Source organism: Ictidomys tridecemlineatus, chromosome 7 (genome assembly GCF_052094955.1).
Source record: "Ictidomys tridecemlineatus isolate mIctTri1 chromosome 7, mIctTri1.hap1, whole genome shotgun sequence".
NCBI lineage: Eukaryota > Metazoa > Chordata > Mammalia > Rodentia > Sciuridae > Ictidomys > Ictidomys tridecemlineatus.
The window spans coordinates 37,484,476-37,508,456 of record NC_135483.1 but is presented as its reverse complement, the minus strand read 5'-3'; the positions used below and the strand labels follow the sequence as shown (position 1 = coordinate 37,508,456).

Sequence of the window (23,981 nt, the reverse complement as noted above, 5' to 3'; positions counted from 1 at the left end):
TAGGGCTTCCCAGGCAACAAAGAACTTGTAACATTATGGGCTAAACTGAAAGTTTGAGTGAATAGAAGATATTGTGTACATTATTAAATAAAGAATGCACTTTTCATCTTTTTCCTTCTTGATCTGTACTTTGAGATTATAGCCATTCAAGAAACATTTTATGGGGCTGGGGTTGTGGCTCAGTGGTAGAGTGCTCGCCTAGCATGCATGAGGCACTGGGTTCAATCCTCAGCACCACATAAATATAAAATAAAGATTGTGTCCACCTAAACTAAAAAATAAATATTAAAGAAATTTTATAAAATAGCGTATACATTTTCAGTTTAACATCTGAAGTTGAATGCAAGAAATAATCACCTTCAAATATGAATGCAGTTCAAGACAGCATTCTGACTATTCTACAGAATATTTTACCTATTTTTTGCTAAAATTTTTTGAAAACAAATTGAAATATAATTCACAAAAAATTCACCCATTTAAAGTATACAAGTCAGTGTTCTTTATATGTTTACACAATTGTGCATTCACCACCACGTGGTTGCACAATATAATTTTGGAATACTTTACCACTCACCATTCACTCTTCTGCCCACTGTCTACTGCTAGAAATCACTAAGCTACTTTCTGATAGATTTGCCTGTTTTGGACATTTGAGATAAACACAGTCATTCAATATTGGCTTCTTTTTGGCTGACTTTCATTTACCATCTTGCTTTCAAGGATCCCCCCCATGTTATACCATGTATCACTTTGTTTATCACAGAATGACCATTCACTCCAATGGATACCCATATGTTATACTATGTATCAGAGTTTACTTCCTGTTTAATCACAGAATGACCCTCACTCGAATGGATACACACCACATTTTGTGTGTCTTGTTCATCAGTTGATAGACATTTGGATTGCTTCCCCCCTTTTTTTGGGGGGGGGTAGTGCTGAGGATTGAACCCATGGCCTTGTGCATGTGAGGCAAGCACTCTACCATCTGAGCTAAATCCCCAGCCCCTGCTTCCACTTTTGACTGTTATGAATCATGCTGGGAGAATTCTGTGGAATAATGCTGCTATATGCACATTCATGTATAAGTGACCTCTTGGCTGCATATGTAAGAGTGGATTGCTGGATCAGGTAGTAACTCCTCTTTTTTGAGGCTCTGCCAGACTTTTTGAAAGCAACTACACCATTTTATATTCTTGGCTATATATGAGGTGTCCATGTGCTCTGTATATTTAAACTTCTTTTAATAAAAAAGTTTAAGGAAGGAATTTTGAAATAATTTAATTTCTAATCAAATTATGATGGTTAGAATGGACGTATATGGAGTTCATTGCTTAAACGTCTCCCACTATAGCCAGGTGGGGAGTGGTGAATTGCAGCTACTGAGGCAGGAAGATCACAAGTCAGAGGCCAACCTGAGCAGCTCTGGAAGACCTTGTCAAAATAAAAAGGGCTGGGGATATGCCCCTGGGTTCAATGCCTGGTACCATAACCCCTCCCCCATGAATTTAAGCTTTATTTGTAATATGTCTTTATTCTGGTAATTCGTTTGAAGTATCTTCTTTGGATATCTCACTATGAAAATGGAAATGTTTTAGTGAATTTTGATGACTTGGAAGTAAATTCATAGGCTATGAACATTTTAAAAAAATTGACTTGTGGTTAAATCATAGACGATCATGTAGAATAAAAATTCCCAATGAAACAGAGGTAATGCATTGTGATAAGTAGATTAATGAATTTGTACTGTGAATTTGAGGACAATAAGTATTTGTGGTGGTTGTTCCTTTGGACAATGTTTTCTTCGAAATTTCTTGTTCTGCTCTCAGCCCCTCCTCTTCCTAACCAATACCTCTTTTCTGCCCACACTGTGTGATAAAATACAAAGGTACAAGAGCACCCTTAGCCAGTGAGTTACTATACCCAGCATTTTGTACTCTTTAAAGACTTTCTGGTTAATAGAGGTTACACCTGCTTTAGTTTTATGTAATAAAAAGTTTTGTAGTATGTTTTTATCTATGTGGTATTTTAAATTGTTTGCAGTTTGAAAATTAAAAATCTAATAACCAGTACTCACTTCCAGGGTTACTTGATTAGCTGTGTTTGGAACTGCTACCGATACATCAATGGCAGGAACTCTTCTGATGTCCTGGTTTACGTTACCAGCAATGACACTACGGTAGGTGTGATGTCACTTAAGGTGGAGATCCCCCCTGCCCACTACTGTACCATGGCTTCTAATCTTTAAAGTGTTTTGCCACTTTTTATTCTTGAAACGTATCTATCAGCTGCTTGGTCATCAAAGGATTTAGTTAAATGTATTTTGTTTTCCTTAGAGGTTATTGAAATCTCAGTGGCTTACCTTGTGGATCATTTTAAAAAATATTAGATATGTGTCCCTGAATTATTAAGCCATGGAATATAATTTTAGATGTTAATTCTGCATAGCGTGACTGTATTATCTCACTTTATATATGAAATTGAACCATTAAGTATGGTTTTATGGGTAGATAAATAAGAATGATAGAGGTTATTGTGTCTTTATAACTTGCCCTGTGTATAAAAACCTTAAGAGAATTTGTGTGACTTCTTTTGCTACTAGTTGTTCATACTCAAAAAATTTAAACCCGTGATACATGATTTGAAAAAAACATGTTTTCACGGGAAGCATCCTTGAAGCCATTTTATAATTCCTGTAAATTGTCTCAACCCCCTGGCTCAGTGAGATGAAAATCGAGGTCCTCCAGGTAGTAAACTCTCTGTGTTCTTCATCTGTATTCACTGTGGTGCTGATGTGGTGCCCTGTACAAGTAAGGGCTCAGTGAGTGGCCAGTGAGGACGGGGTGCATGATAAGAACATGTGGGTGGGGCAGAGTCAGTGGGACTGGATGGACAGGACACTTAAAAGAAGAAGTATAAATGTTACGGCAAGTCTAAACTAGAACAGAGTTTTGTGTTTTGTTTTTTAAAATCTGGTGACTTTCTCACTTACTAATCTTACTAAAGTAATTTAACCTGTGCCTTTCTTTACTTCCTTGTGTATAAAACAGGAATAAGACAATATAACATTTTATATTAAATATGTGGGTATAAGCTGGTATTACTGAGAATTCTGTGGAATGTCAAGAGCATGTTTGCATTAATAGTTTCCCAAAGTGCCCATCAAACATTTCTTGGGGTGAATCAGATACACATGAGCCAGGGGTTTAAGAGTAGACTGATCAGACTGATGCACGAGGCCCAGCAAACCCAGAGGCTAGGAGGCCCTTCTTAAGGGTCTGCAAAACCCGGTGTAGTGAATACAGTAAACACATGTGCTGTTCACAAGAATTTTCTTGGATCAGTAAGTCTTTTAAAAGAATTATTGTGTTTTTGATAAAATGACTGGCTCAAGAAATTTTTTCCTTCTGGATTGTTGGACATTAAGTTACCAGTAAATTTCTTTTTTTTCCCTTAAAATCCAAACAACAACAACAACAAAAAACACATCTTAGTACAATTATTGTGCTGTTGAGTAAGAATAGAGTTTGAGATTTTTGAATTGGAGGAATTGTAAAGTTGTATGTCAAAACCTTAGCCTGACTCATAGTGTGATGGTATGTGGGACTGTCATCCATTTTTTTTTTTTCTTCTTCCTTTGAGATTGAACTCAGGGGTACTTGTCTACTGAGCCACATCTCAGCCCTATTTTGTACTTTATTTATTAAATTGCTTAGCGCCTTGCTTTTGCTGAGGCTGGCTTTGAACATGTGATCCTCCTGTCTCAGCCTCCTTAGCTGCTGGGATTATAGGCATGTGCTACTGCCCTTGGTGGGACTTTCATTTTGTAGAACCACATTAGAGAAGATGATGCCCGTATTGCACATACTTGGTTTGTTATGCTTTTGGCTGTATGGGTTTTTTTCCCCCTCTTGTAGAAATTATGTAGAAACTGGGTTCTTAGAGTAAAAAGTTTTATTTAGGCTTACTTATAAGTTTAAAATTTTTTATCAAGCCTGGGCATGGTGGTGCATGCCTGTCAAGCCAGTGACTTGGGGACCTAAGGCAAGAGGACTGAACCAGCCTCAGCAATTTAGTGAGACCATGTGTTAATATGAAAAGGACCGGGGATGTAACTCAGAGGTAAAGCACCCCTGTGTTCAACTTCCCAGTGCCAAAAAATAAATAATAATAATAAAAAAATTGGTTGTATTTTTCAGCTGGGTGCTCCCAGTTCTTCTTCTAAAAAACCTGCTCTCTTCAGAAAGTCTTCTAGCTGGACATTGGTTTGTGCTCACTAGGATTTGGACCCCTGTGGCTGTTGCTGGTGTGCTGGCATAGGTGTTAAGGAATTGCTTACAGATGGTTGTTGGTTGGTCCTCATTCTCTCAGCCATTTTATATTAGCTTGCCCTATGTTTTTTTTTTTTTTTTTGGTGATGGTGGTGGGGGTACTGGGGATTGTACTCAAGGGCAATCCACCACTGAACCACATCTCCAGTCCTATTTTGTAGTTTATTTAGAGACAGGGTATCACTGAGTTGCTCAGTGTCTCGCTTCTGCTGAGGCTGGCTTTGAACTCCTCCTGCCTCAGCCTCCTGAGCCGGTAGTGGCACCCTCTCCTCTACAGAAAAATCTTAATTAAGCATCTCCAGAAATCTTCACCATAATTGATCTTAGGACTATCAGAAAAAGGATCTCTGCAAAAGAGTTCAATGTAGTTATGCTTCCTATTTCCTGTTGCTCATGTCTTACAATAATTAAATTTGGTCAAGAGCCTGAAAGAGATTAGCATTCCAGGTTCTGAACACCCTCTAGTAGTTTTTCAAACATTTATGGACAATTTAGTATAGTAACAATAGTTTGTAAAAGTTTTCAAGTGGGAAGTGTGTTTGCAAATGCTAAGTGTGATAAGGAAGAGAGATTCTCAAAGCCTCTGGCTTTGGGCTGAGCTTCACAGAGATGTTTACATTTCAAAGTTAAGAGAAGATGTTTCTAGTTACTAATTAGGCTCCATGGTAACAACAGCTGGCAGGGGGAGGGAAGAAAGGGGGAAAAGAAGCTCTCCCCTCTCAGGTGCTGTCCTTGAAGGTTTAACTTGCCTAGAACAGTGAAAGAAAGAACTGCTTTTGTATGAATTTCTGAGGCCCTCCCCCAACAAACTGGGTATAAAGTTCTGAAGTTGCCTGAACTCTGGGTTCAGGGGATTGATTGATTGATTACATTGAAAGCTTTGCCTTCTGAACCTGGCTGCAGCCAAATAAATCTGTTTCCTGCTGCCTTGCCTCATTTGTCTCCCCCCACCCCCTTGCTTGCCCACCACAAGCTGATGGGATAACAGATGCGAGCCGCTGTACCCAGCTAGCTTGCCATTTTTAAGATGAGGAAATGGAGTTGCTGGTCATGTCACTGTGTTCCCCAACTTCCCAGTGACCTTTTTCTTTGTCATTTTTAAAGATTTGTGTTTCTGGGAAAGGGAGATTTACCTTCTCCTAACTCCATCATATTGGTAGTCCTCTCCAAAATATTTGACTAGATCACTAACTGAAGTCTCAGCTTTCTAATAGTACTTTCTAAAAAAGATTTTTATAAAAAGAAAGTATCATTTTTAATATTTTTTTTTTTAGTTGTTGATGGACCTTTATTTTATTATATGTGGTGCCTTACACGTGCGAGGCAAATGCTGAGTCACAACTCCAGCTCAGGAAGGTATTATTTTCAAAAAGAATTCTTAATTATAACTATAATTCCTTTTTAAAGAGTGAGGGGGGGGGAGAGAGAGAATTTTTTAATATTTTTTAATCATCATCGGACACAACATCTTTGTTGGTATGTGGTGCTGAGGATCGAACCCAGGCTGCATGCATGCCAGGTGAGCGCGCTACCGCTTGAGCCACATCCCCAGCCCCATAATTCCTTAGTATCATAAATAAGAATTAAGCCCCCAGATTTCCATATATTTCTCATAATGTCATAATTTTTTAGCAGACTATTAGAGATAGGATCTGTGGGTCAGTATGTAGTGGTGGAGACTCTTAAATTTTTGTATAAGAAATCAGTTTGCCCCGTAGTCTAGATTTTTTCTTACTACATACCAGGTGTTTCCTGACAATTATCAGTTGGATGTGGAGGCTTTCCATGTTTGGGGTTTGTTACTTTTGGGATTTTTTTTTGCAAGACGACTTATTGCTGATAATTTGTTCTTGCATCAAGAGATGATAATATCTGGTTGGCATCTTTTAGGGATGTAAGAGAGCCTATAGGCTTACTTCCTGGATATTCTGGTTCTTCGAGGTTATAATATGGTAGTGCTCCTATCTTTTCCTTTTTCCTTAACTAACTAGAATTTTTTAAAAATTTTATTTCACATTTGTAGGACAATGTTTTTTATAACTTTATTTTATTTCTATGTGGTACTGAGGATCAAACCCAGTGCCTCACTCTGGGTAGCCAGGTGAGTGCGCTACCACTTAAGCCACATCCCCAGCCCCCTAGAATATTTTATAAAGAGAAACCTTTTCCCTTCATGAGCTGTTTGGCTACCCATTAGTACTTGTGATATGAATTGTTCTCTGTCTGTCTGTCTGTCTGTCTGTCTTTCTCTCTCTCTCCCCCCCCCTCCCTCCCTCTCTCTTTCTCATCTTTCAAAGGGCAAAAAATTAAAACTCTCTCTACATAGCTATTTTTTTTTTCCCCAGACCTGGAATCAGCCATTTTTCAGGAGTCTTGCTTCCTTTTGATGAGAGATAATATCTAGAGACTGTAATCTGGACTTTTAGGGTTGGAGGACACTTTTTTTTTTCCCTTTTAGCCTGAGTACTGCTTCTTTAAAGATTGTCTTGGCCAAAACTAAAGGAGTTGGTGTTAGCATCCTAATTGAAGCAAATCAAATGTACTGAAGCCTCCCTCAGAGACCCTATTGGTGGTTGGAAAGATCTAGTTTTGCTATTTTCCCTTGTCTCATAGCTACATTAAGAATCTCATCACACCTAATAATGTATGTTTCTCCTTTGTCCCTATCTTTATAGGGAAGCCACATTGACTTACTAACATGTCGTGCCTGGCTTTCACTTCCTTCCAGATACTATACCAGATGGCTCTTCTCCCAGGCTAAGTAGATTCATGTTGACCTCTGTGGAACGATACTGGGACTCTTGTTGGTAGAAAATAAATGTGCTTTTTATCCTTCTCTAAAACAGTACACATGTTATTATCCAGATATGTACTTTCCCAAATTCGGCTCAGAGGATATTTTATCCTCATAAATCAGAGTTATTAGATATTAGAGATGATTCCCAATGTTAATCTCTCCTCCAGTGTTCAAACCAAAGCAAAGCAAAAACCTTGAAGGGGATTCCTAGGGGTCGCAAACTCTGAGTTTATGATGCCTTAGGGGTTGGAGATTTTTTTTTCCCAACAGCACTCATAAGCCATGAAAATAGTTGCTTAACTGTTTTTTTTTTTTTTAATGTCTAAATGACTTAGCAGTAGTCAGTGCAATGTTTAAGAAGTATTGATGTATTTCCTTTAAAAGTTTAAAATATCCTAAGGTGCCCCTTTGAGTCACCTTTCTGGGGCCCCAGCAGTGTTTGTGCCTTGGGAGATGTACCCTCTTTTATTGAAATCACTTGTAGATACATATCACATAATCTGCCATCCAGCTATAGCCCTAAGAGGAAAAACACTTTATATGCAGGTTTTCTTTTACATTAAACTGTATGTAAATCAAGGTTTTAAAAACAATTTTAATTATACAACCTTGTGTTTCTAATACTAAGACTTAGGCCAGGGTAGTCCCCAATATTTTGTTAAAACCAAACATAGGGAATTTGCTGGGCACAGTGGCACCTACTATAATCTGCAGCTTGGGAGGCTGAGACAGCAGGATCATAAGTTTGAGGCCTGCCTTGCAACTTAGAGAGGCCCTAAGCAACTGAGCGAAACCCTGTCTCAAAAACACAAAGGGATGGCGTTCCTAAGATTGTTCCTAAGATTGTAAACCTCTGAGCCACATCCCCAGCGCCATGTAATTCTTTTATCTGGAATTGGAATTTCAGACACCATTTATTAATTTCACTGCCTTTTATTTTGGGGGATTGAACCCAGGGGCACTCAACCACTGAGCAACACTCTCACTGAAGCCAAGAGAGCAGGTGGTAGGCTAATTCCGGAGTTAAGGTGGTTGGAGGTTAGGTCCAAGGCAGTAAGTAGTAGGGGAGCTGAAATCAGTGGCATTTGCTAGTTTTTGTTGGGTGTTTGTTAGTTTTTGCTTTTTAGTACAGTGGGAAGGAGAGGAACGTGACTCAGGGTTTTGTGTCATAATCCTGAAAGACACAGTCCCAAACACCATAATCCCAAATGTTAAAATCCTCAAAGATCAGTCTATAAAGTTTAAAATCCTTAAAGATAAAAATTATGAAAATATAATTCTGGAAAAATTTTTTTTAAATTTTCTAAAGAATTTTAAATGACAATTTACTTTTTAAAAAACTGACAGAACATTTCATAGGCTACTTTTTTTTTTTAAGAGAGAGAATTTTTATTTTTTTAGTTTTCGGCGGACACAACATCTTTGTATGTGGTGCTGAGGATCGAAGTCAAAACGCAAAATGTATAAATGATGAATATCACTGTGGTTGGTAATTGTGCATACAACTTCATGGTCATTTGAAATATCATGATGGAAACATAAGTCCTTTGAGATCAATTAATAATCACCATGGGGGCTGGGGTTGTGGCCCAGTGGTAGAGCACTCACCTAGCACATGTGAGGCCCAGGGTTCGATCCTCAGCACCATAAAAAAAAAAATAAATAAAGGTATTGTGTCCAACTACAACTAAAAAGTAAATATTAAAAACCACCATGGGTTACCACTGCATATGCAGTTGCCCAAAGAGTTGAGGTCCTTCCTGAGAGATTTTATCTTTATCAAACACAGATGTACTAAATGATGAGGAAGTTTTACTGAGGAAGTTTGGATATTTTTACATGCACACACAATGCTTAGGCACAAAATCAGCATTGGGACAGTGTTCTTTTGTGGAGTCCAAAGAAAAAAGAGAAAATTTGACTTGTGAAAAAGTATATTAACAGGGTGGATTATGGGCGATTGCACAGAGGTGGTCCATAGAGCTGGCTGATGATCCTGATCACTGACTGTATACAGTCTTCCATTGTGAGGAACAGCCATTTTCTGTCCTCAGGGAAGACATTCACGATCTTGATGTTGCTCTTTTAAAAATTCTTCTGTGATTCAATATATTGCTTTACCAGGTTTCTAGATATTCTTTCCCCTAAAATGATCCCCCTCTCCTGTGTGTACTCCAGGATTTAGCTTTCTATTTCACATATATAAACTTAATTATTTTTTTTAATAAGAGTTATGGTTTTTAGGATTTCAGCATTTGGGATTATGATTTTTAGGGCTTTTAATTTTTTGAGATTTGAACATTTAGGATTATGGCATTTGGAAAGGCATCTTTTGGGATTATGATTGCCACTGACTCAGAGGAAGGAGGTAGAAGAAAATAAAGGCTAAAAAGCAAACTAGCTATGTTAGGTAATCCTGCTTCTCATAACCCAGTTCCTGCATCTACCTAATATGTACATGGCCTCAGACATACTTTCGCTAATTCTAATATGATAGCATCTTGTGTGAGGCTGGACTAGATGCCCCCTGAGATTTTCTCCACTTTTATGTAGGTAGGTTCAGGGGACACTGTGTTGCATTTACTTGGCTCCTATTTCTTTCCTCTGTACAATATTCTAATATTCTATCAGTAAAATATAGATTGTTTTAAAGCACTTGTTTTGCTGCAAATTATAATACACAATTTGATTTCTGATTTAATTACACATACCCCAAATAAAGTCCATATTGATTTTATTGTAGGGACAGATGAGGCATTGGATTTTATTTTTTAAATTTTTTTAAACATTCTAGGAAGGGTTTCTGGGAATCTATCTTAAGGAAGTAATAAAAAATGTATAAGATGTTCATGTAGCATTGCTTTTAGTAGCAATAGTATCCAGCCTAATTGTCTAATAATTGGGGAATGGTTTGGTTAAATAAGGGTATATCCACTTGGTAAAATGTATTTATTGTTACTAAAATGATTACTGACTGTATAATAGCAGAAGAAAGGCTTATGATGATTTAAAAAGAGGTTATGATGATTTAATATAGAGGTTTCTATTATGGTGACAGATATGAAGAAATAATAGAAACTTCCACAGTTGGTTTGTTGGGTAGGGGGAGGAGGAGATAGATGTTTCTCTGTTCTCATTAATACAAGGGAGACAGGAAGTTGGTGAGAAGAGGATACAGGTAAAATGGGGATCTGAGGGTCTGAGTAGCCCTCCTTTTCCTGCCTAAGCCTCAGGCCACAGCTGACAGCCAGTCATTAGAACCCCCTGGCTGGAATGGTGTGTCACTAAGGAGATGTGTATGGTAGGTGGCAAAGCACATTCAGTCAGGCTTAGGGGGCACCGAAAGAGAGCAGTTGATGACTGATGGGGTTACTGTGATGATAATTCACTGTGCATTCCTTCTATTTTCTCAGCATTTAATATCTAATATTTATGTAAGTATTTAAATGTGTAAAAACATTTTCATTTTAGACTGCCATATTATTTTGATGTTAACTTTTCTAAATATTTTACCTGTGAGAACTTTTGGACCCAATTTGAAAGATTCAAAGTACTAATTCTATATTATGAATATAATCTATAAGAATTTTTTAATAGCTTCTCTGCTGAGAATTAATGGAAATTACTTATTACTCTCCTGTAATGTCAGGAGAGGACAGATTACAGTAGTTTTGCAGTGACTTGAAGATTAAATCAACTTTTATCTTATTTGCCTTTAGAAACGGTTCCTGTAGGTGGGAAGAAAGTTTTTTATTAGGATTCCCCAAAATTTGTTCATGCTCTCCCTATCTCTTGGTATGTTAGGTTCTTGAATACAGGATGCCACCAGAGCTTCTGTAACATTATTTTAGGAGCTGTAGATGCTATCAATGATAAGGCGTAGCCTAAGTTCAGAAATTTGTGTGCCTTAGAATAAAAAATAGGTAGTTACATGTATGTGTGTATTTATTTGTTTACATGTGGAGGCTTTCAAAAAATTGGAAACAGTTATTTTAGTTCTTAAAAATAAGCCCGGACTTGCCATTTGTGGTAAGTCCATCCCAAAAGTCAGGTGGTTATTTCATTTAATCATGGAGAGTCATGATTCAGCTGCCTGCCACCTCCTTCCTCAACCTAAATAAAGGAAGCTCATATCTAAATGGGCAAATTGACATGACCAGTTTAAGATAAGCTGTTTTAGTCAGCTTTTTCTCTGCTGTGACTAAAAGACCTGACAAGAACAATTTTAGATGGGTGCTCACAGTTTCAGAGGTCTTGTTCCTTAGACAGCTAGCTCAGGGCTCAAGGTGAGGCAGAGCATTGTGGCAGAAGAGTGTGGTGGAGGGAAGTAGCTCACATGATGCTCAGGAAACAGAGAATAGAGTAAGCTCAGCTAACCAAATATACTCCAAAGATAGTCCCGATGGGCTGGGGATGTGGCTCAAGCGGTAGCGTGCTCTCCTGGCATGCATGCGGCCCGGGTTCAGTCCTCAGCACCACATACCAACAAAGATGTTGTGTCTGCCGAAAACTAAAAAATAAGTAAATATTAAAAATTCTCTCTCTCTTTCTCTCTCCCACTCCCCCCCTCTCTCTCCCTCCCTTCCTCCCTCCCTCCCTCTCTCTCTCTCAAAAAAAAAAAAAATCTAAAAAATAAAAAGTCCCGAGGACCCACCTCCACCACCTCCACCCTACCAGCCTACAGTTACCACTCATTTAATTCCTGTCAGGGCATTAATTTACTGATTAGGTTAAGACTTTTGTAACTGAATCATTTTGCCTCTAAGTCTTCTGCATTGTCTCATACATGAGACACCTATTATTTTAAACCATAACCCAGGCATTTAATGTAAACCCTGCCTGTTTTAAACAGATTACTGGAGACTCATGGTTGGGGTACAACAACTGGTGAAAAAGAGAAAAACCAATGTTTTGGCTACTTGTGATTAATTTAAATGGAACTTTGGAAGACTTCAGTGCCTCTTTAAGAGTGGGACTATTTTGGGGCTGTGTACTTACCAGCTGACATCGTCATATCTTCCAATGTCTGAATTTGGAGTAATGTTTCCCCTTGGGTCAGGCAAGGGTACATCTTTTCTATAAAGGGCCAGGTATAAAAGTTTTGGCATTGTGGGTCATGCTTTCGGCTTCTGGACTATATGACTTCTGTCATTCAGTGCTGCTGTAGTAGTGCAGAAGCAGACATACACAGTGTGTAAGCACATTTGGGTGGTTGTATCTGGTGAAATTTTATTTAAAGATGCTAAAATGGTAATTTTCACACATTGTACACATTTTCCCAACCATCAGATGATATAAAAATCATTTCCAGCTCCCAGGCCACACACAGAAAAGCAGGTGGCAGGCTACATTTGTTCTACGTAGTTTATTGACATTTAAGCTGTTTTCTAGGTAACTGTAGGAAAATTTGAACCATCCCAGAGAATTTATTTAGCCTGAGTAGACCCGGGTTCAGTTTCCCCACCTGCAAGAATGTTGGCAAATAGCGCCACCTAATCTTTTGGTTCTTTATAAGGATACCTTTTTCCTGAGAAAATGTTAATTCTCCCTCATTTATTATTTGGCTTACAAATCTAGATCAAACTTGTATTTAACAAACTATAGTTTGGTTTCTGCTACTGGTTCCTGACACAGGGTCTCTAAAATCCTTGGAATTTCTTGGATGATTTAGGAGTATTTTTCATTTTAATTAAGCAGCCCTTAATGAGCTTCTGGGTAGATTCAGGACAGGGGCAGTCATCAGGGAGACCAAACATTGATTAGAAACTTGAAAATTCCAGCCCCACCCTCATCCTGTGGGAAGTGCCAGAGCTTGAATTAATTATCCATCATGCCTGTGTGATGATGCCTCCATAAAAATCCCGTAGATGGGGTTTGGAGAGCTTCAGATTTGAGGAACACATCCAGGTGCACCCCCACCTCCAACTCCACCAGGATGCTTGCCCTCAGGGCTCTGGCAGACCTCAGCCTGTTTGCCTCTTCAACTGGCTCACCATCTCTCCTTTATCATGTATCTTTATAATAAGCCTGAAAATGTGTTTCCTTGAGTTTTGTGAACTGCCTAACAATTTGTGGAACTTGAGAAGAGGTCACGGACACTCCCAGTTTGAGCCAAGGCAAACAGAAATGTGGGTAACTAGGACCAACTTGCCAACTATAGCAAACAACCTGCATCTTTGCACATAAGGTCTTTGTGACCCCACTTTCCATATATTCTTCCCTCTTGTGATGAGCATGGGCATCCTTCTCCAGTGGAGTCAGGTATCTTCAGTCCTCCTCTGTGCCACCTAGTCCATGCCTGGCTTCAGGTAGGTCCTCAGCTGTGTGTGGTTAAGGGGTGGAATACTGGAGGTGATGTTTCAACCAAATGTCACTTTGGATTTTAGTTGTGTCTCTGTGCTCACAACTCTTACAGACTTGTAGCCTCCAGGAAAAGTGGGATCCCTTTTGTTTTTCTTATTGTTCAGTTACTTTGGGGAACTGGGTTTAGAGTCATGGATTCCGTAGTCTTACCAGGTTTCCTACTATCCTAAAGCTAATGTCTTGATAGAACAGTGTGGCCTTTTGAAGGTGCACTCACAATGCTAGCCAGATGACTACTTTGCAGGGCTGGCACAAGGTTTTCCAGAAGCCTTATGTGCTGTGACTCAGCATCCCATGTATGGCACTGTCTGTCACATTGCCAGGGTTCATGGTAGGTCTTTATCCATCCACCTACTTGCTTCAATGTGCATGGCTCAACGGTAGCTCTTCAAGTCAGCTTCTAGCACATTTTGCAACCACTGGAGCTGAGGAAGGAAAAAGAATCTCTTTGCTAACCCTATTGAGTAAAGGGCTTACAATTTATTGTCACTTTTTTAAGGAAGATATACAGTTGAACTGGTATAGACAATACTACATGGAGTATCTTGGTGCAGTTGGAGTGATGTTACCCTTTATTGAGCACCCAAATGCCGAGCCTATGCTCAGTGCATTTATTTTTAGTTGTGTTCCCTCACTTAAAGCCTTACAGCCCGTTGAGGGGTGACTACCATGGGTCTTATTTTATAGATATAAAGACTGAATTTCATGTAGATTAAATAACTTACCCAGGACCCCAGGCTTCATAAATCATAAAGCTGGGGGTTGAACCCCAGTCAGATTTCACGTACCCTTTGGACTATCCATTACCATATTGATTGACCACAGTCATCAGTCTACTGAGTGACAGAACTCAAAACATGAACACACCTCTAACAACCAGCACTGAGAAAGGGCACAGAAATATCAGAAACTTTTTGGAGAAAAGTAATCATGACAGTTATAGTCCAACATAGTATATAAGTAAAAAAAGTGTCTTAGGAGAGCAACACAGTGGAGGGCCATTTACAGTGTCACTCTATAATCTATAGAGAATATGAAAATGTATCATTGTAGTGCTTTTTAAATTTCCAGAACGTTTATTGTACCATGGTTGCATAGAAAAGCCAAGAAACCAGGACTGGAATATTTCAACTCTCCATGATGAAAGTGAATTTAACTTGAGCTGTGGGCTGTTTGGACTGTGTATAGAGTGACATGAGAAAGAAAAACATGCCAGCAGAGAGAAAGTTGGGGAGAAAGGATTGGATTGGTAACGAGCGTGCTATGCTGGGAGTCATAGAAATCAGCACGGGACAGACCTGGGCTGCGCGGGGGCCGTGAAGGGCATGGTGTGAAGGAGGGGAGTCGTTCCTTTCCCCATTGCACGCATTTGCTTCCTTGGCACCTCATGGCTTCCTACTTCTCTGCTTCCTCTCGTGTTTTGGATTCTTCTAGATTGTAATATGTGGGGGTTGGTCTTCACAGGAGGGGGGTCTTCCCTGTGATAACATGTTACCTCTGAGGTAGTGGCTTCACACAGCACAGTCTCCCTGTTGGCTTTGTTAAGGGTCTGTACTACACACGTCCAGTCCCCGTTGCCCTTCCTTATGTCAAGATTTGCTTCTCTCAGTGAGTGACACATTTTCCAAGCCCCTACAGAAACTCATTGGTACATCTACCACTCGCCTGGTGAAAACTCTGGACCCCCTTTCTGGAAAATAAATGCATAGATAGAAAATTTGGTGTATAGTTGCAGGAGACTCCTGGGTTCCTAACAGTCCACCTTTGGATCCCCAAGAACCCATGAGCATGATCAGCCTGTCTTTTAACATAACTTACCCATAGTAACCTTTAGGACTGTCATCCTACCAGCTCTGGAATTCCAAATAGGCCTTCAATGACGGACCCATGATATTACATTACATTAAAAGTCCAGTTTTACCCTAGTACCTAAATATTTTCTAGTTTCCCCAGTAAATACAATGAGGCACTACATGATAGCGTTTCAGTCTACAACAAACCATACAGATGATGGTATTCCCATAAGATTATATTGCCTTGGGACTGGGGTTATAGCTCAGTGGGTGAGCGCTTGCCTCACGTGTGCATGTGTGAGGCACTGGGTTCAATCCTAAGCACCACATTTAAAAAAAAAAAGTGAAGATGTTGTATCCATCTACAACTAAAAAATATATATATATTTTAAAAAAGAGAGATTATATTGTAGCCCACTTAGTTTAAGTACATGCTGTGAGTTCCATACAAGGACAACACATTTCTCAGAAGATGTCTCTGTTGTTGAGTAGAGGAGCATGGTTCTAGTTCTTTCCTTTGAGCATTTTAATGGCTTGTGGGAAAAAAAATTAATATTTATTTGTTAGTTTTAGGTGGACACAACCACTGAGCCACAAACCTCAGCCCCTGGCTTGTGAAATTTATGTCCAGTTGGAATTGCCTCTGGTCAGACTTTGCACCTTTAATACCATGATGTCACTAAAAAGAATCTTCATTCTTTTTGCTCTGGTAACACTCTGAGTCGCATCAGAGTCAAAGTGACATGAATGACCTTCTTTGCTACTTGTCACCTCACTTAGCCACTCAAGGAGAAGGGAATCTGTAGCGATAGATAGTAATCTTCCTAGAGAACCCCAGGTGCCTTCTGTCCACAGCTTTTTCCATCTGTGTGGAGGGCTCACACTGTCATCACTCACTCTGTAGTTAAGGTCATGCTGAGATAGCTTCAAGGCACTCTGCTTAGGCTGGAATTTAGTTGTATTGAATGTTGCTGGGCTGTGTTATGTCCCTGGTCACGGTTAGAAAGAAAGAATTGCATAGCTACCACTTAGCAGTGGCTTTAGATTGACATATTCTCAGTCCTCAGAGATAATGCCAACTTAAAAAAATGTCAAAATAATTGCATTTTCACCTCTTTTTTTTTTTTTTTGGTGGTGGTGCTGTGGATTGGACCCAGGACCTTGTGCATGACAAGCAAGCACTCTACCAACTGAGCTATACCCGCAGCCTTTATATAGCATTTTTTTTAAAAAAATATTTTTTTTTAGATGTTGATGGATCTTTATTCATTTATTTATATGTGGTGCTGAGAATCGAACCCAGGGCCTCACACATGCTAGGAAAGTGCTCAACACTGAGCCACAGCTCCAGTCCCTATATAGCATCTTAATTGGCACATTTAATATTATTTGACCTGAGAAATTTCTTCTCAGATTTCCACAGACTTCACTGACCCTTGTAGAAAAGGAACATAGACAAGTCTTTTCAGTGTTAGCAGATGGCATAGAAGCAGAAAGGGAACCCTTACTTTGCCAACCTTTCCATTAAGTCAGCCTGGTGTCAACATCACTGAGATCAGGAGACAATGCTGTGCCTTCAAAGATTTAAAGTTAGTTCCATCTGGAGAACCTTTTAAAGTAGTCTGATAGCAAAAGAGGTGTCATGTGAAGAAAATTTTACAGTCAGCATTTAGTGTGTGTGTGTGTGTGGGGGGGTAGATGTCAGCAACTTCAGTAGGAGAAATTCTTAGGCATCTTAGCTTTGGATTGAGAACTAAAGGCAACAGAGTGTTTCCAAGAAAAGGCTCTCAGGATGTTAACGTACCATTGTGGATGGAACTTTAAAACAAGTTTGGAGTTGAATAGCTAGGAATATAGGGATAGATTACCAAATGCAGTGTAAAAGCTTTACTTTGACAAGCAGAAGGAAAATGTGCAGCAGATAAGTTTTTCAAAGAAAATTTTGTGTTTAATCTTTGAGAATTTGAAGAATTTGGACTGTGTGTTGCGTTTTGCTCTGTAAAAAAGAAAAAAGGTTGGATATGATGGCCGATTTCACCTCTTTTTAAGTGACTTAAAAGATAATTTAAGATAATTTCTCCAAAGATAATTATAGATCTGAGCCCATTAATTGTTTAATGAGGTTTTGGAACATAGTGCTGAAGCTCAGTCATGCGAAATTTAATATTTTTAGTTCTGATCCCAGCTGTTTCTACTTATCATGTTACTGTATCTAACACGTGTGCACAGCATCCTAAAGCGCATAGAGGCAGATAACACGGCATATGTTTTGGAGAACACAGCACATTTTTCCCCCCGGCTCAGGCTGGGACTTGGTATTCCTAGTGGAGATGCTGCTACTGGCTTTCCCCAGTTGCTTCTTTAAGGATTCAAAAAGTCTCTCATGAAAAAGTATCCACCTGGTGAAAAATTGTAGGTGGTACTGGGTATGGAAAATGTTTAACTGCATAAACATGAGTTGGTACCCAGGGTGCTTTCCATGCTCAACCCTCAACTGTCTTCCCAAGCTCCCCAACTTCTCCCATCAGCAGCCACCATAGCAGATCCTCACAGTTCCCAGACAGCGCTCTGTTTCCCTCCCCCACCTGTCTACCAGAACCATCATCGTGCTCTTCCCTCTGCTGATCACCTCCCACTTAACCCAGTAGGTCTTCCATGACCCCCAGCCTAAACTGGTTTTCCCTGTCTGTCCTCCTCATCATCCTGTGACACTCCCGCATTGATCATATCACCTTCTGCCTGTTCTGCCTCCTGCTGGACTGAGAGTTCTTCAGCAGACAGGGGTGTGTTCTCAGGTTTGTATTGCTGCTGTCAAGAGCCCTGTACCCAGGGGCGCTCTGCATGGGTGGGTGTGTGGGATGTGAGAGCAGCTGGTTCCTTTGTAGGGAGAACTGGCATGTGCCTCCTTGCCTCTGATTGACATCCTAATGCTCCGTTTCCTGACAGCCCAGTCGGTATTTGAACATTTGCCCCAGATTCTTGTCCCTGAAGCATAAAGTGTCCAGGACACAAGCACAATCTTATTACCACTTTCTGGAACAAAGGCCATGATTCTGGCCTGTCGCCATTGACTATGGGATGCTGGGCCAGGTATCCACTTACTGCTTTGCAGCTCCAGAGCCTCCTGCTAGCCTGCTGGGGCCAGGCTTTGTCTGTATTGACCCCATCAGCCATGTCACAGTGGAGGGCTAGTTTCTGTGTGTTCCCAGGGTGTCTGATCTTGTTGGCCTTCGTAGGGAGTGGGAGTAGCAGCAATGGCATGCTTCTCCTGTACACACTGATGGCAGCCACAAAGTACCCACCAAAGAGGACCCCTACTATAATTAAGCTTCTCGTAATGTCAGCAGGATTTCTGCAGAGAGCTCGTTGTAGTTTGAAGCTTCCTCTTTGTTGTAAAAGTCAGGTTTGCAACTAGATGTTGTCATAGACTTTGCTTCAAGGAAGCTTACTGTGCAAAAGTTACTATTTCTGTTTTCTGTGGTTAAAAACTGGTAAAACCTCTATCTGACCTAAGATATGGGACAAAAAGTAATTGCTGTATAACTACACTGGCATGTAACCACCCCACTGAGAATAAATCTAAAGAATTTTCAGACCTGGGGTCCAGAGATTTTTAGGCGTTAGCTTCTCTGGACTGCTTTGAACAGCTTCTGATAGCAGGTGTTTCTTGACACACACAAGCCCTGACCTGAGACTGTGGACCATTCTGACCCAGTTCTACATGGAAGGTTTGTCCGCTATCCAGTGGTTTTCATCTGTACTCTCTTAATCGAATCTCTATTTCTACAATCCCCTGTTAATAACTTGTTAAATTTTGTTTGGCTTCTGCCTTCTGGTTGGGACCTAGCCAGCACAGGTGCCCTCTCCTTTAGATGGCCAGCTTCACTTCCCACCAAGTGGACCATACGGGTTCTTTGGGGGCCAGCCTAAATGATGCCCCACTTATTTATTCCTCCCGAGTTCCTGCCTTTAAACAGGTACTAGGCTTCCCCCTCAGGAGAAGGAAGACAGCTTGAACCCAACAGGAGCTCCAAGACTGGGAGAAAAAGTTAGAGGTTAAGTGTGTTGACTTAGAGAGGGGTGGAGGGGTGTGTGTGTGTGTGTGTGTGTGTGTGTGTGTGTGTGTGTGTGTAAGGTTAGGAGAGAGAATTGTGACAAACTTGATGTTGTTCCTCTCAGAGCCTAAGGGACAGATAAATGAAAATTCATGAAACTGATGAATATTTACCACTTCAAGCACCCAGAGACGCCCATAATAGAAAACATAACTACTAAGTATAGTTTTGTCCGTTAATATTCTCTTTCCACACAGCACTTGAGGTAGATAAGGCTTTATTTTCTCATTCCATCTCTGAACTCCTAAAGGGCTCTTGCACCTGCCTTGCCTGCCACACAATAAATAGATAGTAAATGTTTTTGGCTGAAGGGCAGCACACTGGGTAGATGGTACTTTGTTTTGTTTTCTATCCAAGAAAGCCTTATCACCAATGTCTTCTGTTAACAGTTCATAAACAATGATATGCAGATTTTTCTGTACTTGAAATGTGAACAAGGAGGGGCTGGGGATGTGGCTCAAGCGGTAGCGCGCTTGCCTGGCATGCGTGCGGCCTGGGTTCGATCCTCAGCACCACATACAAACAAAGATGTTGTGTCTGCCGAGAACTAAAAAATAAATATTAAAAAATTCTCTCTCTAAAAAAAAAAAAGAAATGTGAACAAGGAGATTATCAGTAGGTTCAGTGCTTTTCTTGTTCCTCTCCAGCCATGTAAATCACATCTACCATACAGGTGGGCACCAAGCAGAATTAGGTATTTTATATACCTAGTTTTCAGATCTCCCTGTTTCACAGATGTAGTAACAGCTTGAGTAACTTACCCAGATTATGCTAATAAAAACGGTGGCTCAGCCAAGCTGCAAATCCATGTTGATACCAAAGCTCCTGCGATTCCCACTGTGCTGTGGGGCTCACCATGGGTGGTTCCTGTGGTGGATCAGGCCCCTGCCCTGTCCTGTGCACACTCACCTAAGGAGTCTTTTTCCTCTTTAGAGGTACCCTTGCTTCCTTGTTCCTAGGCGGGCACTTGTTCCTTTTTCCTTGATCATGTTGGCACATGTAGAAAGGGCTCAAAAAAACTCAGGGGGTTGAAAGTCTCTCCCCAGTTGCTTCTTTAAGGATTCAAAAAGTCTCTCATGAAAATGTATCCACCTGATGAAAAATTGAAGGTGGTACTGGGTATGGAAAATGTTTAACTGCATAAAAGTTTAATTAAAGCCGAACCTCTGTGGGGCAGACATGACTCTCATCTTTCCTTTTTCTTAGGTGCTGTTACCCCCATATGATGATGCCACGGTGAATGGGGCTGCCAAGGAGCCACCGCCACCCTACGTGTCTGCCTGAGTCTGAGAGTGGATGGAGTTGAGAGCAAGCAGCTCAACTTTTCAGACACCTGAGCAATAGTTCTGTAATTTCAATTCTGAGATGAGCTCTCAGAGGCTTGTTTGTTTTTGAATTGTCACATTTTACAATTTAGATGTTAAGTTGAATCCCTCTGTAGTTTTGAACACATGCTTTAGCTAGAGCACTTTGGTAGTGTAGCTATAGGATTCTTTCAGTAGGGGTGAGGCAGTAACAGATCCATTCATCTTTCCCCAAAATACAGAGAGACCTTGAGTCCCCGAAGTCTGGTTTTGTACCTGCTTGACCCTAAAGCTGGGCAATTAGTCACACTTTTTCCAATTCTCCTCTCTTTTGAAAATATGAGATCAAAATTAAACAACACCTTTCTTAAACCGTTTGGTGTATAGAACAAACTTATGAAAACAGGAATGTTAATTATGTGATCATTGTTCTTATTAGATAAACAGGAATCCTTATGTATATGTTACAGTAGGTTTCCTACTATCCTTTATGACTTAAATTCAGTAACAATTGGAATTTACTTGTCAAGGATTTCAGCCACCCTCCATCCCCTCCCTCCCCGGGATGGGGGTGGGGGCTAAATGGAGACGATTAGGCAATACCAGGCTGTGGGAACAGAAACTACTCCTCTGCGTTGGAGGAGGGACTGATTGGTTTGGCATCGCATGGGACCTGCTACTACCTGAATGGCAAAGGACTTTTATATGTTCAAAAAAACGGCTCTCCTGCTTGTTCATTGTTGAATGTGCTGTAAATGAAGGCTTTTGCAATTAAAGTGAGATTCGCCCACCTCCAAGAAATAACCTTTTGATTCTGTGGTGATTGTGCCCTTCCTGCCCCCGCAGGGCCATTCGGTAAAAGGAGTGGGCTTCATAGCTCGTTTCATACATAAATGTTCAAAATATTGTAGTATTTGATAAAATCAGGCTTCTTCGACCAAGAAGAATGGGGTACAAACAGACCCCAGCTTCTAGCATTCCTGCACCAGCCTTTAGGTCTAAGCACCAGGTGTTCGGCATTTTTTATAAGCAATCGAGATACTGCTACATTCCAAGGGACATTAAAATAAAAGGTGGAGGGGAGATTTTATTCCTGATTCTACCTTAGTTGTTTTTAAATCTCATTCAGTGGTTTTTACAAACTCGGATCTAAAAAATTCTGTTCCTTGAAGCTGTATGGTGGCCCATGGTTCCACTCAGTGGTAGAGAGCTTGCATAATATGTGTAAAGCCCTAGGTTATATCCCTAGCACCACAAAAATAAGTTGTTTTTTTTTTTCCCTAAGTTTAAATGTGAAAGATTCACACAAACTTGGATCCATGTAGTCATATTTAGGAAATGACCGTTACTTGCATATTGTTCCTCATGATTTTCCATCTCTTTGCATAATAAGTTTTGCAAATGATACATGGTTGAGTGGAGAGGGGTTCTGATCTTGAGATGCTGTAGCATCTTTGGAGAGAAACAAAGGCTGCTCTTCTGGTTTATGCAGCACCCAGGTGGCACTATGGACTTCAGATTATCACTGCATTCTCCAGTATCCTCACAGGGAGTTGGTGTTGCTGGTTTTTTACTTGATTCTTAACAGTTCTCAGGCTAAACTCAAGAGCAGCCTCCATATTTACTTCTGTAGAGTGAGGCATTTTCTTTTTGCCTCCACTATGAAAAGGCATTAAAATGACCTTGTAGAGCAAGGTCTACATAGCCCCGGAAGTCTGTTTTTGTCTCATTACTAACACAGATAAATAGCTTCTCTTTTAAATGTATTCTAAATTCCATTTTGGTATCCTGCCACTTTCTCCTATTTTGTTGTTCACATAGAAAGAAGAACAGCCATTACCTCACTGTTTCCTCATGCCTATATATTTCTTGTGCACTTTGCTGGTGAGAACCCCTGATTTTCTTTTTTTTTTTAATTAAAAAGTCAAAAAAATTGTTTTTGGTGCTGGGAATTGAACTCACAGCTTGGGGCATGTTTGGCAGGTGCTTCACCAAACTGGGGTACATATCCAGCCCCAGTTTTTTTTTTTTAAATCTTGATTTTTCTAACCCTGACATTGAGCCTACCACTAGAGGTTTGCAAATGGATCCACCAGTCCCGTCCCATGTAGAACCCAGAGTTTTAAGGTCTTTTGTCATGCCTGCCTCCATCTGGAAGTACAAACGTGCCACCACACCATGTAGGGAAGGGCAAAACTTAACACTTTCAACTAACGAATAATCTGTCGCTCCTTTAGAAAAAAGAAAAAAATAGGCCTCCGTTGAACAAGCTGGTTGGACTTCCAGGGTACCAAGGTGACAAAAGGTTAGAGGCCAACAGGTTCTCTGCTTCCTGTACTTCTTCCTACATAAATATTTTGTTCAGGGCCTGGGGCTGTATAGCTCAGTGGCTAAGCGCTGTGAGGCAGTGGGTTTGATCCTCAGCACCACATACAAAAATAAATAAAACAAAGATTGTGTCCATCTACAAGTAAAAAAAAAATTTAAAAATTGTGCAGCACTTCCCCAGAGTCTGATGTCTTTGCCTCCCTTCCTATCCTGTTATCCTCAAAAATGCAGAAACAACAACAACAAAAACCTCCCCCTACCCTCACTGTTCTGGACCTAAATACATGTTTAATTTGATTGCTTAACCAAACTACATTTTTTTCATTTATCTTGCTTCTCCACCCTTAGATCGTTAATCAATGATTTATTACTAACGATATCAATAGATTGTCTTTAAGACTATAGCCATTAAAGAGGGATATATTTGAAATATTCATCTTTTGAGAAAATACTGCTATGCAAACTGAGTGTTCATTATAGGGGAAAACTAACGTGACTATAAAAACATTTTGTTTCCCCCCCCTCTTTTAAGATGCATTAGTTTTTGCAGCCAGTCTGGAAACTGACCTAAACATCATTAGATTAATACTGCCAATCATGTAAGCAGCCCCAGGTTCTGGAGGGGAGAAGATAGGTATCTTTGCCAAGGAATTAAAAGAGCAGCTCATGGAAAAGAACTGCCAGCCGAAAGCTCAGGCAAAGCCATTTCAGGGCTCCCTACCTTCAGACCTAACAAAGCACCAAAAATAGTGCCTGGGGCTGTGTGAAATGGTTTTTGGCAGCTCAGACATATATTCTGGAAGGGAAGGAAAAAGGAGGCATTGCAGGGATGTCTCCACACCCATGGAATTTACTTCAAGTGTTTCTGCATACTGGCCAAGTTTTCTGCTAAATGGCTCATGGTGTATGGAAGCCAGCCAGATCTGCACCCTCTGCCCACAGCCCCGTGC

The 23,981-nt window shown here is 40.3% G+C and overlaps 1 protein-coding gene across 1 annotated transcript in view; it reads left to right on the top strand.

Moving 5' to 3' along the window:
• Laptm4b (lysosomal protein transmembrane 4 beta) overlaps positions 1-21,507 on the top strand; it is a 64,208-nt gene extending 42,701 nt beyond the window's left edge. The window contains exons 6-7 of the mRNA XM_005316317.5: positions 2,084-2,179; positions 20,606-21,507. Coding sequence (XP_005316374.1) covers positions 2,084-2,179; positions 20,606-20,683 — 174 coding nt within the window. The 3' untranslated portion in view covers positions 20,684-21,507. The remainder of the gene's footprint in view (positions 1-2,083; positions 2,180-20,605) is intronic.
• Positions 21,508-23,981: the final 2,474 nt, after the last annotated feature.